At 41.7% G+C, this 26663-nt stretch overlaps 1 protein-coding gene across 1 annotated transcript in view; it reads right to left on the reverse strand.

The window, feature by feature from the left end:
- The window catches only part of LOC114642490 (zinc finger protein 665-like), a 42403-nt gene extending 35964 nt beyond the window's left edge, over positions 1–6439 (reverse strand). Inside the window, exon 1 of the mRNA XM_051927762.1 lies at positions 5324–6439. Within this exon, the coding sequence (XP_051783722.1) occupies positions 5324–6370 (1047 nt within the window). The 5' untranslated portion in view covers positions 6371–6439. The remainder of the gene's footprint in view (positions 1–5323) is intronic.
- Between the last annotated feature and the right edge of the window lie 20224 nt (positions 6440–26663).

Genomic DNA, 26663 nt, shown 5'->3' on the forward strand with positions numbered 1-26663 from the left:
GACATCTAAGGAGGTTCTTCCCACATTGTCTTGACAATGAGAATATAACCTGTGACGTCAACAAAGTCCTGTGGCCAGATCCAGCTAACAAAGTGATGATTTCTAGTTTATTTATTTTTTTACTGTACTCTGTGTAGTCATTTCTGCTTTTGTCTCTCCAAATGTGTTTGCTGAGCTTACCATGGAATGTACAGTGAGATATGTTTTGTTTTTTGATACCATTGATTATAATATTCTTAGAAATCACCTTAATTAATTGGGTGGGCCTCTCTGGCAGGGTCTTAAATTGGTTTGAGTCTTACATGGCAGGTAGAAAATTTTTTGTTAGTTGTGGTAATTATACTTAAAGACCCCTGATATTCTGTCTGGTGTTCTCTCCTGGGTCCGCTGATGTTTTTGATTTCCATGCTTTCTGTTACGTCAGATTATCTCAAGGCATAACATGAGCTACCATAGCTATGACACACATCTATATTTATCAATAGCACCTGATGACCCCGACTCTCTTGATTCACTGACACAATGTCTTACTTGTGTTTCTGAATGGATGAGTTGTAATTTTCTCAAACTAAATAAGGAGAAAACAGAATATTTAGTGATAGGCAATAATGGATATAATGAGGTTATTAGAAATAAACTTGGTGCATTAGGATTAACAGTCAAGACGAAGGTAAAGAATTTAGGGGTAACTATTGACTCCAACCTAAATTTTAAATCATGTATTAATCAGATTACTAGGACATTTTTTCACTTAAGAAATATAGCAAAAGTTGCACCTCATATAACGTTGCAAGATGCTGAGAAATGAGTTCACGCTTTTGTTTTCAGTTGGCTAGATTACTGTAACGCACTCCTCTCAGGACCACCCAAAAAAAGAGATATAAATTGATTACAACGAGCTGCCAGAATCTTAACTAGGAAAAGAAAATTTGAGCACATCACACCATTCTGCGCTTCGTTACACTGGTTACCAGTGCCATTTAGAATTGACTTCAAAAAACCTCTTATGGTTTACAAAGCCTTAAATAATCTGCTCCATCTTATATATAGATATATTGTGAATTTCCCCTTGGGATTAATAAAGTATCTATCTATCTACAGTGCATCCAGAAAGTATTCACAGCGCATCACTTTTCCACATTTTGTTATGTTACAGCCTTATTTCAAAATGGATTAAATTCATTTTTTTCCCTCAGAATTCTACACACAACACCCCATAATCCATCCATCCATTTTCCAACCCGCTGAATCCGAAAACAGGGTCACGGGGGTCTGCTGGAGCCAATCCCAGCCAACACAGGGCACAAGGCAGGAAACAATCCCGGGCAGGGTGCCAACCCACCGCAGACACCCCATAATGACATCGTGAAAAAAGTTTACTTGAGGTTTTTGCAAATTTATTAAAAATAAAAAAACTGAGAAATGCCATGTACATAAGTATTCACAGTCTTTGCCGTGAAGCTCAAAATTGAGCTCCGGTGCCTCCTGTTTCCCCTGATCATCCTTGAGATGTTTCTGCAGCTTCATTGGAGTCCACCTGTGGTAAATTCAGTTGATTGGACATGATTTGGAAAGGCACACACCTGCTGCTTTGAAGGTCCCAATGAGCATAGTTGCCTCCATCATCCGTAAGTGGAAGAAGTTCGAAACCACCAGGACTCTTCCTAGAGCTGGCCGGCCATCTAAACTGAGCAATCAGGGGAGAAGGGCTTTAGTCAGGGAGGTGACCAAGAACCTGATGGTCACTCTGTCAGAGCTCCAGAGGTCCTCTGTGGAGAGAGGAGAACTTTCCAGAAGGACAACCATCTTTGCAGCAATCCACCAATCAGGCCAGTATGGTAGAGTGGCCAGACAGAAGCCACTCCTTAGTAAAAGGCACATGGCAGCCCGCCTGGAGTTTGCCAAAAGGCACCTGAAGGACTCTCAGACCATGAGAAAGAAAATTCTCTGGTCTGATGAGACAAAGATTGAACTCATTGGTGTGAATGCCAGGCGTCACGTTTGGAGGAAACCAGGCACCGCTCATCACCAGGCCAATACCATCCCTACAGTGAAGCATGGTGGTAGCAGCATCACGCTGTGGGGATGTTTTTCAGTGGCAGGGACTGGGAGACTAGTCAGGATAAAGGGAAAGATGACTGCAGCAATGTACAGAGACATCCTGGATGAAAACCTGCTCCAGAGCGCTCTTGACCTCAGACTGGGGCGACAGTTCATCTTTCAGCAGGACAACGACCCTAAGCACACAGCCAAGATATCAAAGGAGTGGCTTCAGGACAACTCTGTGAATGTCCTTGAGTGGCCCAACCAGAGCCCAGACTTGAATCCGATTGAACATCTCTGGAGAGATCTTAAAATGGCTGTGCACCGACGCTTCCCATCCAACCTGATGGAGCTTGAGAGGTGCTGCAAAGAGGAATGGGCGAAACTGGCCAAGGATAGGTGTGCCAAGCTTGTGGCATCATATTCATAAAGACTTGAGGCTGGAATTGCTGCCAAAGGTGCATCGACAAAGTATTGAGCAAAGGCTGTGAATACTTATGGACATGGGATTTCTCAGTTTTTGTATTTTTAATAAATTTGCAAAAACCTCAAGTAAACTTTTTTCACGTTGTCATTATGGGGTGTTGTGTGTAGAATTCTGAGGAAAAAAATGAATTTAATCCATTTTGGAATAAGGCTGTAACATAACAAAATGTGGAAAAAGTGATGTGCTGGGAATACTTTCCGGATGCACTGTATCTATCTATCTATCTATCTATCTATAAATGTCTTACACCTTACACTCCAAATCGTAACCTTAGATCTTCGAATGAGTGAAGTGGTGAGGCGGCCTTCTGCTGTTATGTACCTCAAATCTGGAATAGCTGACTGATTCACTGGGCTAATACAGTGGAGCACTTTAAAAAACTGCTAAAATATCATTAATTTTAAGTGGCTTTCTCATGGCTTCTTTTTAGTTTAATCCTGATACTCCGTACAGGTAGTCCCCAAGTTACGGACATCCCACGTACGACATACGAATGGGGCTGCAGCTGCTCCTTCATCTGTCTGGGGGACGTGACGCAGGCTCCTCAGTAACTGCCGCTCCATCATCTTCAGCCTGGAGACGCTGGATGGGGGGGCAGTTTCACTTGTCGCGCAGTGTAGTGCCTTCTTAGGTGGCTCATGTTGATGAGTGGGGCGGTGGGAGCTGCACCCCATTCATTCTCTGTAGGTGGCTGTTCGTGCGGCAAGCGATGACCCGGGGTCCATAATCACTGGGGCCTCAGCTACTGCTCGTGTGCAGGATGGAGGCTTGATGGGGCGGAGGGGGGCGTTTCACTGCCTGCCCACCACACAGCCTTGTAGTGTCCCTTGAATGGCTGCCCCATTCATTCTCGGTGGGTGGTGACCCTGTTGTGGCTTAATGGAGATCATTGAGGGTGAATGGGGCGGCGGGTGGCTGCCTGTTGAGTGGGGGTGGTGGTGGGCAATTCACTATCCACCTTTGGCTGCACCCTGTTCACTCTCGGTAGGCTGATGCTGCGCACAGCATACTGTATGCAAGTTGAGGTGACTGTGTGGTGGGCGGGTGGTGAACTGCCCCTCGCCGCCCCCATTCATTCTCAATAGCAGGCCTGCTTGTACTGTTACGTACATAGTAGGAAGTTGTCTCTCATCAGTACACCAGACATGTTGGCGACTGATGCCTTCCTGCTGTGATAGCGTGTACAGTGCTGTGCAGAAGAGCTCATCTTAACCTTTTGTCTTCACCCTTCAACAATGTCTCTGAAACACAAATCTGATGAAAGTGCTGGTGATACAGTAAAGAAGAGAAAAACCATCACCATGGAAAATAAAGTAGAATAATAATAAATGGATAAATAAATAAATAAATAATAAAAAGGTCAGAGAGAGGTGAAACTCCATCACTCATTGGCAGAGCACTTGGTTACAGTCGGTCAACAATAGCATTTATTAAAATAATGTATCTGTTCTGACTTACATACAAATTCAGCTTAAGAACTGTTCCAACTGTTTTTTCTGTCCTTCCTGGCCATCGGACCTTATTCTAAATTAATTAGTGTTCTCTAATTTTATTTTCTAATTTTTTTTAGGTCTTTTTTCTTCTTTTTCATCCTGTAAAGCACTTTTGAGATCCATCGTTTGTATGAAACCATGCTATAGAAATAAATGTTGTTGTTCTGATGTCCAGTATTGATTGTATTGCGTTTATGGAAAGTAAATAAATCTTTCCATTAGTCTGCAAAACTGGTCTCATGTAGTGTTTGGTGAATTTATTTTTGTACTTCACGGTGTACTTTAATCATTAGGAAAGTAGAAATGCTAAAAGTGTTTTAGGTTGAGCACAGTAGTGTGTAGCTCATTCAAGCAGAATGAGATACTATGACTCGTATCTGTAATATGATGACAAAATAGCATTTTTATAAATAAGTGTATGCTTTTGCCTGAAGTGTTTCGTTTTGCAGAAGGTCCAACGTGTTCTGGTACTTGGGTGTGTGGTTGTGCTAAATGTGTGTAGTGTTTTGACAAACTGGGCCCTGTTTTCAACTGTAAGACTACTGCTGTGTGAGAAACGCTTGACACATTCACAACAGCCATGAGGCTTCTTAGCAGAGTGAATTCTTTAACAACTACAAAGTCTACTGCTGTCTGAAAATCGTTTACCACATTGAGGACAACAAGAAGACCGTGGATTTTTAAGTGTCCAGGGAAATTATTTAAAACCGAGAATCCTTTTACGAAATTTAGAGCAGCAATAGGGTTCTTCTTGAGCTTAAATTTCTGAATGAATCTGAATTTGATGGTAAAGGCTGTCATAATGAGAAAATCATCTGCCACTTCACAACTGCAGAACCGTGTGGATTCTTAGGATAGAATCTTTTCCCAAATTCAGAACAGCAATTTGGATTCCATCTAGTGAGGGTTCTTATGGGATTCTGAAGGCTTTACTTATGTGTGTAAAAAATAAAGTTATAAATAAAACACTATTGTCACATTTACAAGAGTCATGTCACTTTTCCTGGGATTCATGTCTTCAGATTTTCTAGTGGTGTTTGCTATCATGACAGGAGTGAACTTCACTCTTCACACTGCATTGCTGACTCCATCAAGTTTGCAGCAAGGGCTCAGCATATCACCTGCATTGTTCCATGATGTGGTCTGGATTGATGTCCCATTGTCATTTTTCATGCTGGTATGTTGTATTTCTTACAGATTTCCAAGTGAATAAGTGAATTTTGTTGTGTCTTGCAGTTTATAATCCCTTTTTTAAATAAGGCCTGTTGATCCTAGTACCTCTGGCACAACTTCAGTTGTTTTTTTCTTCAGTGTGGATTCTTGTGTGTCTTTGGAGACCTAAACTGTCCAGAAACCGCTTGCCACATTCAGAACACCCATAAGGCTTTGCTCCAGAATGGATTTGTATGTGCCTCTGAAGAGTGCTTTTTGCAGTGAATTGTTTTCCACATTCAGAACAGCAAAATGGCTTTTCTCCAGTATGAATCCTTTTGTGGTTCTGAAGAGCACTGCTGTCAATGAATCTTTTCCCACATTCAGCACAGACATAGGGCTTTTCTCCAGTGTGGATTCTTGTGTGCCTTTGGAGGTTGTAACTGAAAGAAAATTGTTTTCCACATTCACAACAACAATATGGCTTCTTTCCAGAATGAACTCTGGTGTGCCTCTGAAGATGGCTACTGGTGGTAAATTGTTTGCCACATTCAGAGCAGAAATATGGCCTTTCTCCATTATGGATTCTTGTGTGGCTCTGGAGGTGGCTGCTTTTAATGAATCCTTTCCCACATTCAGCACACCCATACAACTTTTCTCCAGTGTGGATTCTTGTATGGATTTGGAGACTGTAACTGTCACAAAATCGTTTGCCACATTCAGAACAGCCATATGGCTTTTTTCCAGTATGAATTCTTGAGTGTCTCAGGAGAGTGCCACTTTTACTGAATCGTTTGCCACATTCAGCACACCCATAGGGCTTTTCTCCAGTGTGGATTCTCATATGGATTTGGAGACTGTAAATGTCAGAAAATCGCCTGCCGCATTCAGAGCAGCAATGGGGTTTTTCTCCGGTATGTTTTCTTCTGTGTGCCTGTAGACTGCTTTTATGGAAGAATCTTTTCCCACACTCTGAACAGGAATATGGCTTTGGTGTTGAATGAATTGATCTGAGACCTTCACATTCAGGTGTGTTGTTAAAAGTTTGCACACACTCATCGGCAGCACACAAAGCCTCTTGATCTGTGTTAAGCTCTTTCTGTTGGTCAGTAATGATGGCTTCCCTTGCAGGAAGAGAACTGCACAGCAGATTGGCTGGTGTCAAATTCTCAGATCCTCTTGTTGATGTTTTCATCTTATCCTTGTCCTGTTTGTGTTGCAGTCCTCCCTGAAGAGAGGTCTGAGCACATGCAGACTGGAAGATGAGATTCTTCTGTAAATCTGCAATGATACAAAGAGTTTACAGTAGTTAATGTTTTAAAATAAATAAAACCTTACAATGAGAAGGGCTACACACTGGTTGTTGTATCTGCCTCATCCCACAGTTCAATTCCTGGGCATATTCCAAGAAGAACGCTTATGAAATTGAGGCGTCCCTGAATAAGTCTTGCTTGAATTCCATTAACGGCAAGTCTTTACCGAGAACTCAGAATGAGTTGAGGTGATCCAGAAATATGTGGGCACTCGTGAGATTTAAGCGGCCGCAAGAACTGATCAGCAAGACCATCAGTGGGGGCTCAGAAAGACTGGAAGGAGAGGGGGATATCTGCAGGGCAGTCCAATATCTGCAGGTTGAGTATTTGTGATTTTAAGTTTGAAGGAGATTGCATGCATGTTGTATTACGGAATAGCCTGGAAAACTTGTCATAAAATAGACAAACAGGTATCAGAGACAGTGGTGGTCTTTTCAGAAGCTGATCAAGAAATAAGACTTGATCTATATGAACACAAAAAGGAAATGAGTCTGCTATTAAGACAGCAAGAGGGGCTGCATGGCAATCCATAGCAGACCAATGCCTGAGTGCATTATGACTCTGAAGTTGTGCACTGCAAAATTAAATGCTAATGGCATTATTCAAATTTAAAAAGTTCCCTTTGGATTGCCCTGTACTAGTTCATAATGTCAGACTTCAAACACTTTAAAGAGTGACATATTCATATTCATGTTCATACGGTGTAATGTCATGATAAGTGATGATGTCTTTCCTCACATAATCAGGGGATTATATTCATGTTCACTCTTTAATTAATATTGTTTTTTATCAGTATGCTGCTGCTTGAGTATGTGAATTTCCCCTTGGAGATTAATAAAGTATCTATCTATCTATCAATCTATTATATAGTGCCTTTCATCTATCTATCTCTATCCATCTATCTAGTATATAGTGCCTTTCATCTATCTATTTAGTATATAGTGCCTTTCATCTATCTATCTATCTATCTCTATCTATCTATATCTAGTATATAGTGCCTTTCATCTATCTATCTATTATATAGTGCCTTTCATCTATCTATCTATATCTATCTATCTATCTATATCTAGTATATAGTGCCTTTCATCTATCTATCTCTATCTATTTAGTATATAGTGCTTTTCATCTATCTATCTCTATCTATCTAGTATATAGTGCCTTTCATCTATCTATCATCTATCTATCTATTATATAATGCCTTTCATCTATCTATCTATCTATCTATCTATCTATCTCAAACTATCTATCTATATCTAGTATATAGTGCCTTTCATCTATCTATCTATCTATCTAGTAGTAATATGGCAATTGAAAACTGTATACAAGAACATACCTCAGAATTACTAGAATATTTATTTATATGCAGACACATATTGTGCATTTAGCAACCCAAAAAAAGAAAGTTGCAGCTTCAGCTACAGGTGCGGGGTCCCACTGTCACTCCTGCTGATTAGTTTGCCCTTATCATGATGGCTGACTGCACAACACAACTGGCCACACACTTCAATGTTGTTTAAAAGGACTGAGCTGTGCTTGGATGCGATGAGCGAGTTGTATTTGACACAGTTGGCCTCTAATGAGCCTGCTGGTGCCGTTATCAATAATCTTTCAATTACGAGTGCAGAATGCGGTTGCTAGAATCTTAACTAGAAAAAGAAAATCCGAGCACATCACCCCAGTCATAGTGTCACTACATTATTTACCTGTGCCATTTAGAATTGACTTTAAAATCCTGTTTATGGTTTACAAAGCCTTCAATAATCTGCTCCATCCTATATTGTGGAATGCCTGTCACCTGACACTCCAAATCGTAACCTTAGATCTTCAAATGAGGGTCCACTTAGAATTCCAAGAGCTAAACTTAAAAGAAGTGGTGAGGCGGCCTTCTGCTGTTAGGCACCTCAAATCTGGAATAGCTGACCAAAAGAAATTTGCCAGACTAATACAGTGGAGGACTTTAACAAACTAATAAACACTCATTACTTTAATATGGCTTTATCATAGCTTCAGTTTAGTTTAATCCTGATATTCTGTAGATGCATTTAATTATCATTATCATTCATGGTGGCTCCAAAATCCGTACTAACCCCTACTTTCTCTCCTGTTCTTTTTCCGGTTTTCTGTCATGCTGATCTGCACCCCCACCACCTGATCAAAGCACCGTGATGTCCCTACATTGATGGATTAAAGACCAGAAGTCCACATGACCGTCATCATCAAGTCCTTCCATGTGAACCCTGAATACCATGAGGACTGATTGGGGTCATTGATGTCAGGTAGAACGCCTAGAGGGGGCTGGGTGGTCTCGGCACCCCCGCAGATTTTTTTTCTCCAGCCATCTGGAGTTTTTTGTCCATTGGACTTTACTTTAATTCTATGTTAACTAGTATTGCCTAATTGTATTTTAAAATTTTGTCTTTTATGTCTTTCTTCATCATGTAAAGCACTTTAGGCTCCATCATCCATCCATCCATCCATTTTCCAACCCGCTGAATCCGAACACAGGGTCACGGGGGTCTGCTGGAGCCAATCCCAACCAACACAGGGCACAAGGCAGGGAACCAATCCTGGACAGGGTGCCAACCCACCGCAGGACACACACAAACACACCCACACACCAGGGCCAATTTAGAATTGCCAATCCACCTAACCTGCATGTCTTTGGACTGTGGGAGGAAACCGGAGCACCTGGAGGAAACCCACGCAGACACGGGGAGAACATGCAAACTCCACGCAGGGAGGACCTGGGAAGTGAACCCAGGTCCCCAGATCTCCCAACTGCGAGGCAGCAGCGCTACCCACTGCGCCACCGTGCTGCCCTGAGCTCCATCATTTGTATGAAAATAAATGTTGTTATTGTTGTTGTTATTCACACATGAGTGCACTTTATTGTGCTGGTGATGTTTGCAAGGAGAGCTTTCAGGAAAGTGAACAAAAAGAAGGCAGCAGCCCAGGATGTGTTTTTAAGATTAGTGCCGACTATGCCAATTGTTTTGTCTTTGCTACAAGATCTCTATTACTCTACCTTCCCCTTTTGTATTCTTTTTTGTGTAACTTTCATCAGAATTCCTCAAATCCCATAGATTTAGCACTGTTTTTAAGGTATTGTACTTTATAACTTCTCCCCATTTTCCCATCTACATCCATAACCACATGGCACGGTGGCGCAGTGGTAGCGCTGCTGTCTCACAGTTAGGAGACCCAGGTTCACTTCCCGGGTCCTCCCTGCATGGAGTTTGCATCTTCTCCCCATGTCTGCGTGGGTTTCCGCCCGCATTCCAAAGACATGCAGGTTAGGTGCATTGGCGATCCTAAATTGTCCCTGGCGTGTGTGTCTGTGTGTGTGTGTGTGTGCCCTGCCCAGGGTTTGTTTCCTGCCTTGCACCCTGTGTTGGCTGGGATTGGCTCCAGCAGACCCCCGTGACCCGGTTTTAGGATATAGCGGGTTGGATAATGGATGGATGGTTGGACATCCATAACCTCAGGCATTTACACAGAGTAAAAGACAAGCAGCAGTTACCACTTTAAATAATGTATCATTATTAATAATAACAATAACTAATAATAACAATAAGCAAATTAGGGTTAGGATTACAGAGATGGAGTGTCCCACAAGGGGACAAGGTGCATTGGTACAAGCAGCCGATTGGATTATACTATTTTTCCCTCCCTGCCACACCACTTATTCCTAGGATGAGAGGAGCTTTTTAAATACTTTAAAACACCTTAGAAGATTGCTATTAAGACCTCTTAAAATTGTTTATAAATATTTCTTTTAAAATACTGTACAGAAATTTGCAATAAAAATGTATAAATACTTAAAACTGCAAATTTAAACAGTTAAAAGCAATTTTAAATCTAACAATCAGGTCTAAAATGCAATAAAACAAGGATAAATGAAGGATGTAAAACGCATCAAAACAATATACAGAGCATCCAGAAAGTATTCACAGTGCTTCATCACTTTTTCCACATTTTGTTATGTTACAGCCTTATTCCAAAATGGATTAAATTCATTTTTTCTCAGAATTCTACACACAACACCCCATAATGACAACGTGAAAAAAGTTTACTTGAGGTTTTTGCAAATTTATTAAAAATAAAAAAACTGAGAAATCCCATGTCCATAAGTATTCACAGCCTTTGCTCAATACTTTGTTGATGCCCCTTTGGCAGCAATTCCAGCCTCAAGTCTTGTTGAATATGATGCCACAAGCTTGGGACACCTATCCTTGGCCAGTTTGGCCCATTCCTCTTTGCAGCACCTCTCAAGCTCCATCAGGTTGGATGGGAAGCGTCGGTGCACAGCCCTTTTAAGATCTCTCCAGAGATGTTCAATCAGATTCAAGTCTGGGCTCTGGCTGGGCCACTCAAGGACATTCACAGAGTTGTCCTGAAGCCACTCCTTTGATATCTTGGCTGTGTGATTAGGATCATAGTCCTGCTAAAAGATGAACCGTCACCCCAGTCTGAGGTCAAGAGCGCTCTGGAGCAGGTTTTCATCCAGGATGTCTCTGTACATTGCTGTAGTCATCTTTCCCTTTATCCTGACTGGTCTCCCAGTCCCTGCCGCTGAAAAACATCCCCACAGCATGATGCTGCCACCACCATGCTTCACTGTAGGGATGGTATTGGCCTGGTGATGAATGGTGCCTGGTTTCCTCCAGGCGGGCTGCCATGTGCCTTTTACTAAGGAGTGGCTTCCGTCTGGCCACTCTACCATACAGGCCTGATTGGTGGATTGCTGCAGAGATGGTTTTCCTTCTGGTAGGTTCTCCTCTTTCCACAGAGGACCTCTGGAGCTCTGACAGAGTGACCATCGGGTTCTTGGTCACCTCCCTGACTAAAGCCCTTCTCCCCCGACCTCTCATTTTAGATGACCAGCCAGCTCTAGGAAGAGTCCTGGTGGTTTCGAACCTCTTCCACTTATGGCTGATGGAGGCCACTGTGCTCATTGGGACCTTCAAAGCAGCAGAAATTTTTCTGTAACCTTCCCCAGATTTGTGCCTTGGGACAATCCTGTCTCGGAGGTCTACAGACAATTCCTTTGACTTCATGCTTGGTTTGTGCTCTGACATGAACTGTCAACTGTGGGACCTTATATAGACAGGTGTGTGCCTTTCCAAATCATGTCCAGTCAACTGAATTTACCACAGGTGGACTCCAATGAAGCTGCAGAAACATCTCAAGGATGATCAGTGGAAACAGGATGGACCTGAGCTCAATTTGGAGCTTCATGGCAAAGGCCGTGAATACTTATGTACATGTGCTTTCTCAATTTTTTTATTTTTAATAAATTTGCAAAAACCTCAAACTTTTTTCATGTTGTCATTATGGGGTGTTGTTTGTAGAATTCTGAGGAAAAAAATGAATTTAATCCATTTTGGAATAAGGCTGTAACATAACAAAATGTGGAAAAAGTGATGCGCTGGGAATACTTTCCGGATGCACTGTATAAGGGTTATAAAAACTAGTGCTATCTAGGGTTATACAAGATATTAAAATAGGGTATTAGGGTTAAATTTAAGATTAGGGACTCTAAAAGTTTACACCAGGGTTTAATTTTAAGGTTAGGCACCCTTATACTATTTTAAGATTAGGCGCCTCATCTAAATTTTAAGATTAGGGACCCTGGTGTATTTGGCTTTACCCCAACGAACCTTAAGTTCAGGGCATGTAGTGGGGGCAGGCTGATCTAAAACTATCAACTGGAGGAGCAATTTTAAGATTAGGCCCCTTTTAAATTTAAGGTCAGGCATCTCATTTTTAACATCAGGGACTAAGATACAGATTGGTCCTAACCCCTCGAACTTTAAGTTAAGGATTTGTGGATGGGGCAGGCCAATCTATCTTGTTATGCCATACATCAAGCAAGCAGAAAGCTTCATCCCATGACAGAGTCCTTGAATTAGGAAGCCCAACAGTTGAAAATACTCTTTGAACCAGTCGTTGAAGTGATCTTAATGTATCGTTAAATTCAAAAATCAATCTCTTTTTTTCTTTATCATATCGAGAAAGTGTTTGGGTCATGGAAAGATAAAGGGAAGCATTAGGGAAACGTTGTTTAGGGTTAGGCTTAGGGTTAGGGTTAAGGTTATATTGGCAACCATATAACCTGATAAATGTGGCATTTCAGGCGGCACACAGAGTTGTTCGTTACTTAAAATGTCTCAAGTTAAGTCCTTGTTTCTGGCTTTCTTCAGGCAACATGCCTGTCTCAATATGGCTGCTGAGCTATGCCCTTCAGTGTGTTGTCCTTTTCATGGTCTCCTTTATTTCAGTCCTAAGTTCACAAGGAATCATTGAATTTTCTCTGCATATTCTGCTGGTGTGTAATAAATAATCGTCAAAGTAAGGTGAGTGCTGTGTTTTACAAATCTACTTGAACTACTACTACTATTGAAACCCAGTTGACAAAAAAAAATCCCTTAAAGAAAAAAATTATTATTTAAATTAAGTAATCATTATGTTGGTGATGTTTTACTGCTTAAAATGTCAGCTTTATATGGGAAATTGTGGCCACTTTCAGTTTATCTGAGTTTAAACAAACCTTTAAATTTGACTATTTTTGAGGTCAGCTGTTATTAGTAGTTATGCCCTCGTGTAGTTGGTCTCTATTTGTGTATCTCGCTACCATTTCCACCTACTAAAAACACTCGGTTTAACTGTCTTTTACATTTGATAGCGTTACTTACTTATTGCCACACTCTCAGATGACTGCTGATCTTCTTCTTCTTCTTTCCAGTTTCCCTCCTTTACCTTCTCGTCAATCTTAGAAAACTCGGACTTCGGTACCATGGGATTCTGCTGGGTAGCCAGTTGCCTGGTATTAGTGACCCAATGCTGTAAACCGGAATGAGATTCTTCTTCAAAAACCTCTTCTTTGAAAATACTGCCAGTTTTGGGGTTTCGCCATTCAAGACCAGCTGCAAAATCCTCCAACTCCTCGACCTTAACTTCAAACATCTCAGCCTTGCATTCCTCCTCTTTGAAAATGACACTTTCTGCCTCACGATCCTCCTGTTTTACACACACGTTCTCTGGGTCACCCCATCCAGAGTCCTCTTGTTTAATCTGTGCCAGCCTTTCATCCATACCATCACCTTTGGCTGAGACCATGCGTCGTGTCAAACTCTTCTCTCTCTCTTCAAATGTCTGGGTTTTTTTTTTGTTTTTTTTTCTTCTAAGATACCCGTCTCACATGGACAACCCTGATCTGGGGGCCATTAGACATCTCTCTGCATGTTTGTGTGGCATGGGAAGGAGACTCCTTTTCATCTGTCGAAATAAAAGTGAGAGAATCGCATCATAAAGTTCAAAATAATGTAAGCACATCTCTGGGTTCACTTCCAGGTTGAAGAAAACACAGAAAGCTACCAACTATTTTTTGTTTATGCTTTGAACCATTCCTGTTATCCTAAAAATAATTCCAAAGATTTGGAGGGAAAACCAACTTAAGAGGAAGACAAAGTTCAGCTGACCGAGACAAAGCAACAACTGGGCAATGGGGCAAGTTTACAAATTCAGGTCTCTCCATTTTGAATCTTTTCATACCGATAGCACAGGTCTACTCAGGTCTGGTCATAAAGTAACAGAGACATAAACAGAGACCACCACTACCAGGAGACTCGGCCTGCAATGTGCCGCTATGCCACATCTCAGATAGGGCGAGACCAACAGAAAGAGTCACTGAAGAGAACACGTTCAGCACAAACATATTGAGTCACATTTGACAGCCATCACAAATATTAAGAAGCTGACTGACAGCCTCAGTGGACCAGCCTGAATGGCTGTTGAGACCCTCATACCCACCCCCCAGTCTATTGGAGGTGGGACGGCTTTTCTATCTGCCCACTGTTCCATCATTAAAAGCACTCCTCCTCTCACTCCATATATCTCTCTCTCACTCTCGCCTATTTATATTTGTGGCATGTAGACAGCATTAATGCCCCCCCCCCACCCCCCGGTATCACTTTCAGCCCACCCTCAAAATGACTTAACAATAAAAATACATTTATATAGCACCTTTCCCATTCTCTATATCTGAGGCACCCCCTGGTTTTCCTCCACAGACGCTTGGACTGAATGGCCACTGGCTGCACCCGATGCCCCCCCAAACCCCCTCCCAACTAGGGTTACCACTTTTAATACAAAAAAATAAGGGACGCATACTGCAGGGGGGGGCCACATCCCGTATTACCCAATCAAAAGGAAGGAAAGGAGGCATCTTCATAAAATGCATGTGGGATGATTTGCATGAGACGCTGCTTTAAAAAAAATGATAAACAAAATACGGGACAAAACCCGTCCCATATTGATTCAAAACGGGACGCGCAATTTCATTCTCCAATACGGGACGATTCCGTATTTTAAAGGACGGGTGGCAACCCTACTCCCAACACAACAGTATGCATTAATTAAAGGCCAGCTGACAGTTCCACACTTTGTTGTCCTCATGTCAGTTCTGTTGCTCCATTGCATATCCCTTTACTTTCTAAACTCACATTTGTCCAGACCCCCTGGCAGCTCTACACTGACTAGTAATGGCAGAGTGTGTGTCCTGTGATGGACTGGCACCTGCCTTGAACCCCCCCCCACCCTGAACTGAATTAAGTGACTGTCATAATGGAGGGCTGGCTAGCAGTTCATAAATTGATCACCTTGCTTTCTGAATACCCATCCATGGTCACTGACCTCCACGGTGACATTCCTGCCTTGTTTAAGATGACCTCCTCACACCTCTCCTGTTCCGAAGCGCCTTCACTAAAGTCTTTGGAATGTCTGTGTGACTCTGTAACTCTCTGAAAGTCAAACACACATCACTCAGTTTATTCACTTGGGATAAATTGCATATCCACAAACTGAGATTATGCAATTACATATTTTTGGGTTAAAATGGTGGAACGAGGTTAAGCGAAATACTGCCATCTACTGTGTGGAGGGAGAATGACTTGTAATTATTTAATGGTGCCTGTTTCCTTGGCTGGAATAACGTGTCCAGCTGGTGTGTGTCCAGAGTCTGCATGTTGTCCATGTCTCTGGTTAACCTTCTCCAGGTCCTTTATAGAGATCTTAACGGCACGCAGATTAGGCAAAATGGGGACTCTTAATTAACCTGGCATTACTCCGTGTGTGTGCGTGCCCTGTAATGGACTGGCCACCCTGTCTGGGTTAATTCCTGACATTGTATCCGACACTACCAGAATAAGCTATTTCAGGGGTCCCCAACTCCGGTCCTGGCTTGCAGGTTTTCACTCTAACCCTTTTCTTACAGTTGTGGTTGAAAGTTTGTGAACCTTATAGAATTTTCTATATTTCGGCACAAATATGACCTGAAACATCATCAGATTTTTACTCAAGTCCTAAAAGTAAATAAAGAGAAACCAGTTTAAACAAATGAGACAAAAAATTATACTTGGTCATTTATTTATTGAGGAAAACGATCAAATATTCCCACATTTGTGAGTGGCAAACGTATGTGAACCTCTAGGATTAGGGTTAGCTTGAAGGTGAAATTCAAGTCCGGTGTTATCAATCAATGGGATGACAATCAGGTGTGAGTGGGCACCCTTTGTTATTTCAAGAACAGGATTCTATCAAAGTCTGCTCTTCACAACACATGTTTGTGGAAGTGTATCATGGCACGAAACAAAGGAGATTTCTGAGGACCTCAAGAGAAAGAGTTGTTGATCCTCATCAGGCTGGAAAAAGGTTACAAAACCATCTCTAAAGAGTTTGGACTCCACTGTCCTGTCAGACAGATTGTGTACAATGGAGGAAATTCAAGACAATTGTTGCCCTCCCCAGGATTGGTCGACCCACAAAGATCACTCCAAGAGCAAGGCGGTGTAATAGTCCGGCGAGGTCACAAAGGACCCCAGGGTAACTTCTCAAGCAACTGAAGGCCTCTGTCACATTGGCTATGTTCATGTTCATGAGTCCACCATCAGGAGAACACCTCAACAACAATGGTGTGCATGGCAAAGGTTGCAAGGAGAAAGCCACTGCTCTCCAAAAAAAACATTGCTGCTTGTCTGCAGTTTGCTAAAGATCACGTGGACAAACCAGAAGGCAGAAGGAAGAATGTTTTGTGGACAGACGAGACCAAAAATAGAACTTTTTGGTTTAAATGAAAAGCGTTATGTTTGGAGAAAGGAAAACAACACTCCAATTCCAGCATAAGAACTTTATCCCATCTGTGAAACATGGTGGTGGTAGTATCATGGTATTTTTGGCTGTTTTTGCTGCATCTGGGCCAGGACGGCTTGCCTTCATTAATGGAACAATGAATTCAGAATTATATCAGAGAATTCTAAAGGAAAATGTCAGGACATCTGTCCATGAACTGAATCTCAAGAGAAGAGTGGGTCCATGCAGCAAGACAAACGACCCTAAGCACATAAGTCGTTCTACAAGGAATGGTTAAAGAAGAATAAAGTTAATGTTTTAGAATGGCCAAGTCAAAGTCCTGACCATTAATCCAATCGAAAATGTTGTGGAAGAGACCTGAAGGGAGCAGTTCATGTAGGAAACCCCACCAACATCCCAGAGTTGATGCTTTTCTGTACGGAGGAATGGCAAAAATTCCTCCAAGCCGGTGTGCAGGGACTGTGATCAACAGTTACTGGAAACGTTTAGTTGTTAGTTATTGCTGCAAAGTGGGGTCACAACCCAGATACTGAAAGCAAAGGTTCACATACTTTTTGCCACTCACAAATATGGAATATTCGATCATTTTCCTTATAAATCAGTGACCAAGTATATTATTTTTGTTTAAACTGGTTTCCTCTTTATCTACTTTTAGGACCTTGAGTGAAAATCTGATGATGTTTTAGGTTCATATTTATGTAGAAATATAGAAAATTCTAAAGGGTTCACAACTTTTAAGCACAACTGTAGTTAGTGACCAGTTTTTGCTGCTAATTAACTCCTTCAGCATTCACTTTAATTGACTTGCTCTTGAAGACTCAGACCCCTTGTTTCTTTTTCCTAAGACCTTTCTTGATTCCATTAGAATACTGTGAGATGCACGAGGGCTTCATCATCTATTTAAGGCTATTTATGAAAGTAAAGACTCCTACAGAAGACGGTGAGACGTATTCTCCATTTCTATTTAAGGAATGTGAAGGGAATTCTGAGCAGAACATTGCGGGGTGACTGGCAATTAGGCTTTGTCCACAGGATCTCTATGTGTGTGTGTTAATCATAATGCCATATCTTAGCTCATATACCTGCCATACGAGTCCTATTCATCTTTGTCTCGAGAAAATACCCTACAGATAGACAATGTCTTTAGTGAAAACTTCACGACTTGGCCTCCGTTGCTGAGGTGTTTCACTTGCACGTTGTCGACCCACGGCCTTCGCTTCCTTTCGATGTCGTGTCTCTTCATCTGTGTCATCAGCATGAAATTGTTGTTGCACTGCGGTGTTTGCTGCTCTCAGGTCTTTCATAGTGAGGTGCATGCATGCGCCATCTAGTGGCTGTGGTGGAGCAGAGCGGAGCAGACTGCTCTGTACACACACAGGTTGTTCATAGTGAGAGGTGAGGTGTGCGCATGCGCCATCTAGTGGCTGTGGTTGAGCAGAGTGGACTGCTCCATACACACATAGGTCTTTGGTAGTAAGAAGTGAGGTGAGTGCATGCACCATCTAGTGGCTGTGGTAGAGCGTGAGCGGAGCAGACTGCTCTGTACACACACAGGTTGTTCATAGTGAGAGGTGATGTGGGCGCATGCGCCATCTAGTGGCTGTGGTTGAGCGAGAGCGGAGCAGCAAAAATTAGGGTTAGGACCTTAATTGAAATATTTACTTGTTTTTATAAGCTCTTAATTCTGATGCTTTAATCAATTTTAATACAGGTTTTTCACCAAAAGGATAACAAGAAAAACAAAACAATATTTTATTTAAGGTCAAATTTTAGTTTTTCTGCGGTGGGTTGGCACCCTGCCCGGATTGGTTCCTGCCTTGTGCCCTGAGTTGGCTGGGATTGGCTCCAGCAGACCCCTGTGACCCTGTGTTCGGATTCAGCGGGTTGGAAAATGGATGGATGGATGGATGGATGATCCCATTTTTTTATAAAACTGAAAACTGTCTACGGTCTTACCTTTATTTGTAAATGAAGTCCATGTGCCTATCCTTCTCCACAAAAATCTCCGTCACTTTCCTCATTATTTTCCTTTAGTTTTAAAAGTCTTAATCTTCCTTTTTTAGCAGTCAGAACAAAAATGAAAATAAACAGCCACTGCAGTGCACTTGACTTTCTGATATCGCTAACTTATTGGTGCCTCTGCGTAGAAAAGAACAGCAGCAACGGGCACCTGTTTTGGCTCACATGCGCCCCCTGCAGGTCAGTACGGTACTGGTCTGCTCACCGTGCGTCTTTTCACTGCGATTTAATGTTTGATAAGCGAGACACATTCATTAAAGATATTAGCCAGACTGTGGAGAGTCAGGGAGTATAATAAACATGTTTGCAGACATTATATTGGTGACATACAGAGAGACAGCAACAGGCACGCACCAATTACAGTGTGTGACGGAGAGCACAGTCCGAAGTGAGGTGAGTTTCGTCGCTACTGCACCTCGCATTTCTCCTCTGTATTTGAACAGGAAATGTGCACATTCAGCAATTCTGACTATAAAAAAGTCAAAATTATTGGAATCATATAGAAAACAATTTATAGCACAGACCAGTGGACACGTTTTATGTTATTATTAGCTTTTTCACTTTTCATGATGACACCACGGGAGTCACTTTGTAGCTGACTCGTCTCAAAGTGGTCACTTAGGCCAGCCATTCTCAAACATACAGTACTGTGCAAACGTTTTAGGCAGGTGTGAAAAAATGCTGTAAACAATGCTTTCAAAAATATAAATAATGATTGTTTATGGGCGGCACGGTGGCACAGTGGTAGCGCTGCTGCCTCGCAGTTACGAGACCCGGGTTCGCTTCCCGGGTCCTCCCTGCGTGGAGTTTGCATGTTCTCCCCGTGTCTGCATGGGTTTCCTCCCACAGTCCAAAGACATGCAGGTTAAGTGGACTGGTGACTCTAAATTGGCCCTAGTGTGTGCTTGGTGTGTGGGTGTGTTTGTGGGTTGGCACCCTGCCCAGGATTGGTTCCCTGCCTTGTGCCCTGTGTTGGCTGGGATTGGCTCCAGCAGACCCCCGTGACCCTGTGTTCGGATTCAGCGGGTTGGAAAATGGATGGATGTATGGATGATTGTTTATTGTTATCAATTTACAAAATGCAAAGTGAGCGAACAAAAGACAAATCTAAATCAACTCAATATTTGGTGTTCCTACCCTTTCGCCTTCAAAACAGCATCAATTCTTATAGATCCACTTGCACAAAGTCAGGGATTTTGTAAGATTCTAGTCAGGTGTTTGATCAACCAATTCTACCAAACAGGTGCTAATGATCATCAATGTCACACGAAGGTTGAAACACAGTCATTAACTGAAACAGAAACAGCTGTGTAGGAGGCTTCAAACTGGGTGAGGAACAGCCAAACTCTGCTACCAAGGTGAGGTTGTGGAAGACAGTTTCATGCCATGGCAAGATGGGAGCACAGCAACAAGACACAAGGTAGTTCTAATGCATCAGCAAAGGTACCTCTCCCAGACAAAGATTTCAAAGCAGACTGGGTATTCAAGATGTGCTGTTCAAGCTCTTATGAAGAAGCACAAAGAAACGGGCAACGTTGAAGATCATAGACGCGAAGTGGTCGGCCAAGGAAACTTGATGAATGACACATCAAGCTTATTACCCTTCAAAATCGGAAGATGTCCAGCAGTGCCATCAGCTCAGAACTGGCAGAAACCAGTGGGACCCAGGTACACCCATCTACTGTCCGGAGAAGTCTGGCCAGAAGTGGTCTTCATGGAAGAGTTGCAACCAAAAAGCCATACCTCCGACGTGGAAACAAGGCCAAGCGACTCAAGTATGCACGAAAACATAGGAACTGGGGTGCAGAAAAATCGGCAGCAGGTGCTCTGGACTGATGAGTCAAAATTTTAAATATTTGGCTGTAGCAGAAGGCAGTTTGTTCGTCGAAGGGCTGGAGAGCGGTACAATAATGAGTGTCTGCAGACAACAGTGAAGCATGGTGGAGGTTCCTTGAACGTTTAGGGCTGCATTTCTGCAAATGGAGTTGGAGATTTGGTCAGGATTAATGGTGTTCTCAATGCTGAGAAATACAGGCAGATACTTACCCATCATGCAATACCATCAGGGAGGCGTTATGATTGGCCCCAAATTTATTCTGCAGCAGGACAACGACCCCAAACATACAGCCAAAGTCATTAAGAACTATCTTCAGCGTAAAGAAGAACAAGAAGTCCTGGAAGTGATGGTATGGCCCCCACAGAGCCCTGATCTCAACATCATCGAGTGTGTCTGGGATTACATGAAGGGAGAGAAGGATGTGAGGAAGCCAACATCCACAGAAGATCTGGGGTTAGTTCTCCAAGATGTTTGGGACAACCCTACCAGCCGAGTTCCTTTTAAAAACTGTGTGCAAGTGTACCTAGAAGAATTGATGGTGTTTTGAAGGCAAAGGGTGGTCACACCAAATGTTGATTTGATTTAGATTTCTCTTTTGTTCATTCACTGCATTTTGTTGATTGATGAAAATAAATGATTAACACTTCAATTTCTGAAAGCATTCTTTGTTTGCAGCATTTTTTCACACCTGCCTAACACTTTTGCACAGTACTGTTGTGTGTGTGTATATATATATATATGTATATTATATATATATACATACTAGCCGACGCCCGCCGTAGCATACGGCGGTTGTAAGAATAGGAATGGAAAATGGTGAGAAAGGAATTCAGAAATCAAGAAGAAATAAATACTTCTTGAAAGACGCAGTGTGCATATAGAATTTCCGGCCAAGCAGGATTACATGTGAAAGTGATAAATAAATCAGGCTTTCCGAATGTACGTACTATGGCCATGGCATCCTGATAGTTTTGGTGCATGTATTTAGACTTCCTGGAAATGTGGATGGTAATGTGATCATTTTGCCTACACGTACGTTATTTTCAGCGTTTGCTTGCAGTGTGTCTGATAGTTCGACGCGCAGATCTTGTTGATGTAATCTGAGATAGTTGAGACGCATGCCCTCTGTTTTAACGTACTCATCTACGACGTACTGTTGGAATAGTTTGCCACTGGACTGCAAAATACTAAATGTATTCCTCATTGATAATCTGTACGCGTAAAATTGGCATTGAGTACGCCTGATTCGCTTGGTGCTTCTTTTATCGGGAACATGTTGTAAATCTTTGTGCCAGTCAATGTCTCCATAAGGGAATAATTAAATAATCCCCTTGGGATTAATAAGGTATCTATCTATCTATCTAAAAGTGGGTAAACCATAGGATCGCAATTCATATTGAGAGTGGAAATCTGTTTCCAGGAGTTGCCTCTGGGATAGATGCAAATGTCCCTTTCGGCAGGCAGTTCGCCATCTTCTCTGACGAAAATCGCTGCAACATCGGTGTGACATGTCGGGGTATTGGATCATCGTAAATCCTGCCTAGGGTTTTCCTTGAAAACCATTCGTACAGATGCTGTTGGATTGGACTGAGCGATTTCATGCATATGTTTATATGCTTTAGCAAAGTGGTTGATGGTTCTGAGCATGGAATCTGGCTGGAGAAGTACATTTTCACTGCATGCAGAGTTTGCTTTATTTTGTAAGCGTACTTCAGTAGCTTGCGCTGTGTCAAAAACATACAACTGTCCATATCCTGGAGAGGTAGAAGTGTTAGCGTATAGTGGAGAGATTTGGTGATAAATTTGCCCGTTTATTTTAAAGCAGTATGGTCCGTGGCCGAGTTATCTGTGCACCCATGGAAGTAAACGCTAGAGAAGAGTTGTATTCTCGATTGTGTTCACGATCATTTTTAGTTTCTGATGTTTGCTGTGTAAGAAGCTGTTGTAAAGACACAGGTGGCAAAGGTGGTAAAGCTACTTTACTGTTGTGGCAGCACCTCAAGTACTTGTTGGATATATTACGCTCAGCAGGCCAGTATAGTGCATGACATGGAAGACGACAAATAGGAATCAAGAAATGCCGTGTCAGCTGCGTGTGGGTGGGACCGGTTTTAAAGTGGAAGCAGGACGAACCAGAATATATATATATATTTATCCTGCACCCTAAGTTCATTAATCTGCAATGGCTTCGTTCCCTGGTATGACGTTAATCTGCAAGCAGGATTTGCACTCCGGCCACCTTAAAAAGAAACTGCCACTGTTCCAGTGTGGTGCCAAGATGTCACCCGCTGCACAATCCGGGTGGTTGGTCGTGTGGTGGGTGTGGCAAGGCGCCATATCAGTGCATAGTCCCAACCTCTTCCTTCCTTTGTACCATGAAGGTCATTACTGGCACCCCCCCCCCATGAGATGTTATTTCTTCCACCAACGAATCGACTATAAATTTATCAAAGTTGTGTGTGACAAGTGCAAGTAGCTGAGCAGAGCAGATCCACCCGCTGATATCAGCTGATTCATCCCAGAGGAGTGCAGACTTGATCAGTCACTGGTCAGCTGATCAATGCGTCACCCAGCTGGATCCCACAGAGGTGGACTTGACATAAAAACTTCACTCATCGCAATGGCCGCTGGCTGAACGAGGCTGTCTGCCATCGTGGGGGGCTTTTCTTCACTTGACTGTTAATTGTGCCATAGATGCTTTATTGTTAATTTTTCTGTTTTGATAGTTCTGATTTAGGGCAGCACGGTGGTGCAGTGGGTAGCGCTGCTGCTTCGCAGTTAGGAGACCCGGGTCCTCTCTGTGTGCATGTTCTCCCCGTGTCTGCGTGGGTTTCCTCCGGGTACTCTGGTTTCTTCCCACAGATCAAAGGTGCATTGGTGATTCTAGATTGTGCTTGGTGTGTGTGTATGTGTGCGTGTTTGCGCGCCCTGCCCAGGGTTTGATTCCTGCCTTGCGCCCTGTGTTGGCTTGGATTGGCTCCAGCAGATCCCTGTGACCCAGTAGTTAGAATATAACGAGTTGAATAATGGATGGATGGAGTTCTGATTTACTGCCGACTGTGTAACTCGAGGTCCTAATGATGACAGAATTCCATTTTTTTGTGTGTCTTGTTTCTAAATGTCTTTTCAGTTTAACACATTTTAAAGGTGACGGATTCTCAGCACAAAACACACCATGGATAATAGCGAGTGGAAATCCACAGAGTAGGAGGTCTGCTTTTTTTTTTTTTTGGAGAAGCGTTTGCCCTTTGCCTTTTACATTTACCTTGTGGTGCAAACCCTTCCAGGCGATCGATTACATTTGTCACTTACAGATGACGTGTCATTTATTTTTTCTTTATTTTATTTTTGTTGTGTAACACGGGCCAGCTTTTCATCTTGATTACCGATATTGTACACTGTAAAAAATAAATCTTGCATGTGTGAAAAATAATAATAAAAAATAGCTAACTATACGCAAAATAATCATTACTTTAATTAATAAAAATGGGTTTTACCCTTTTTATTGATTAATTCTAATTCAATAAAAAAATTATGAATAATGTTAACTTATTATTTTTCTTAAAATGTAAACATTTTTTATAACTTATTCTAAGTAAAAAAACTATACTGTGAATTGAACACATTTAAGTTAAATGTAATGACATGGCACTTCCTCTCACATCGGTTTCTTGGCCTTTACAACAACGCATTCAGCTGTAACGCTTATCCATAATAAGAGTTATTTTACTACGAATGTGTAAGTATAAAGCATATTAATTCCGTAATGAATAACTAGTATTTCATTTCGTATAGTTACAGATGTAAGCATTTGTTATTTTCACGAAACCTTTCCCTTCATGTGGGAAACATGGCGGGCAAGGTAGCGTCTTTCTAACAACCTACCTCGTTGGTTTGCTTTAAAAAGCAGGCACATTTCTCGGATAGTTACATATGTTCATATTTTTTTTATCGTTTAAAATTTTATTTTACACAGAAAAAGAAAATGACACTTTGAGATAAGTTTGAGAACGCTATGGCGTTTGTCCTAAAGTACGACCTGTAAACAACATAAAAAGACGTTTGCCTAACCGTCACAGTATTATCTGACTTCTTATTTAATTAGTGTTCTACATAGGTAATGTATTTACTGGTTAATTTTTAATACTGTGATTTATTTAGCGATGTTTGATTTCCTACGTCCTATTTTATTTCAGGATTTTCGCTATCGTATACTGAGAAGTAGTGGAAAAGGCGGCCATTGATTTAAGCGGATATGTTGGCGTAAAAGCAGGACGTGCTTGAAGAGCGCCATCTGCGTCAGGATTTCACTCTCTACGTTTCCTTCCCGTTTAGCACTCATTCCTGGGACATTACTTGATTGAGATATACTTTTTGAAGAAAGTTTAAATAAAGAAAAGAAAATTTTCATTGATATTTGAATGTCAGTAATTCAGTAAAAATTATCCTCAGACCTTTGATTTAATTTTCCTTTGAAAATACAACTCCGTTGTTGTGACTATCTGTGTATGTTCAAATAATTAAAGATATATGGAATTTTAGCATGTATTTGTTATACAGTCGTTACTGTCCAGCGTTGCATTATTACTCTTTTTTTTTTTTAGTACTGTAATTCAAATGAAAATCGGAGTAAAATAAACCATTTTTTGCCACTACTTATATTTAATCAAACTCATTTCTTTTAGGTAAATTTGAGTAAATTAATAAATTAAGTTTACTCAATAGTGCAGTATATTAAATCTACTCAAAAATATTGCTTGTAATTTGTTGCCTTATTTTTTTTTTTAAGTACTTTTAACGCGTTATTTTTTACAGTGTAACGGCCAGCGTAATAAGCCAACACAAGTCTGAGATGCTGGATTTCCAAAGGTTTACTTCTGGTAACAAACGCTGTCCTGTCCTCCACTACATTATATGAGCAGACCTCCAACACAACAAAAGAAAGCTCTCCGTATCTGTCGGTTTGTCTTCTGCCATTCACGTTCTTTCTTTCTCCCATCTACAAACACTCCTGCTTGTTGTCTCCTGGCTCCTTAACTCGCACCTTCCTTTCTCTCCAGACCTCCTCCTGTCACTCGTTTCTTAATACGCGTGCTCTCCTTTACAAGACAGACCCCCATCTCCTATGCCCGTCACTGACACTGTCCCACCCTAGGAGTCCCGTAATAGCCCATCAGCACATCGCGGTATCCAAAAGGATTTTTGATAGGCGAGCGAGGGTGTGGATGTGAAGAAATCAAGAGCGGCGTTTGGGGGTGGCAAGTGGGGTGACTGCTGCAGGCCCCGCGGGTCCCATTCGAGCGGATTTCTCAAGTTATATTCTCCAGTTATATTTTGATAAAGTCCGTGTGTTATCTCACAAAAATTTTGCTGAATACTGTTGTGGAATATTGTGAATTAAGGTTTTAAATAAAGTGGTTTTGAACCAGATATCCAAGGTAAATATATCAAGACACTATATAAAAGCGGTCGGGATTGTCCTTCCGTCCCGTGAGTGCAAAGCGTAGCGGTATTCCGCTTATCACAGACTTACTACTTGCGGCACGAAGCGACGCGATTTGAGCAGAGTGCTGGTGCTCCCATCGTTCCCTTGCTTTTGTGCGCATTCTTGGAGATTAGGTAGGCTATTTTTAATTTTGTCCTGCCTTACTTCTCATAACTTGGTCACTTTATTAGCAGTCATTCATTGACTTTTGCGACACGACATTTTCAACAGAAAAGTACTCTGAGGACATAGTTGTCCATGTAGTGGACACTCCACAACAGGGAAAACTGATAAAAGGCACTAATAGAGTTTTCACACCGAATATAGTATTCAAGAAAGTTTTATAGAACAAAAGTTTAAATTTCGTTGCAAAAATAACAGAAACTACGAGTATTAAAGTAATGCGGCTCAGATTCAATATAACCAAATTAATGAGTTGTGGTACATGAATTTTATTTTTCACTGTATAAAATATCAAACTGATCTACATATTGAATTGCCTTAAGAAGTGGTCGACTTAAAAGGCGGGTGAGCCTAGTGAATAAATAAGGGGCGTGGTTAGTAACAGAGAGTAATGGAGACGGACATCTTTTGTAAAGTTCTGTTTCGTGTTCTCTAATAAATTAAACGCTTTTCTGAGTTAACCATCTGCCTTGCACTGAATAATTTACGGAAGCTTCCAGAG

The sequence above is a fragment of the Erpetoichthys calabaricus genome, chromosome 5 (genome assembly GCF_900747795.2).
Source record: "Erpetoichthys calabaricus chromosome 5, fErpCal1.3, whole genome shotgun sequence".
NCBI lineage: Eukaryota > Metazoa > Chordata > Cladistia > Polypteriformes > Polypteridae > Erpetoichthys > Erpetoichthys calabaricus.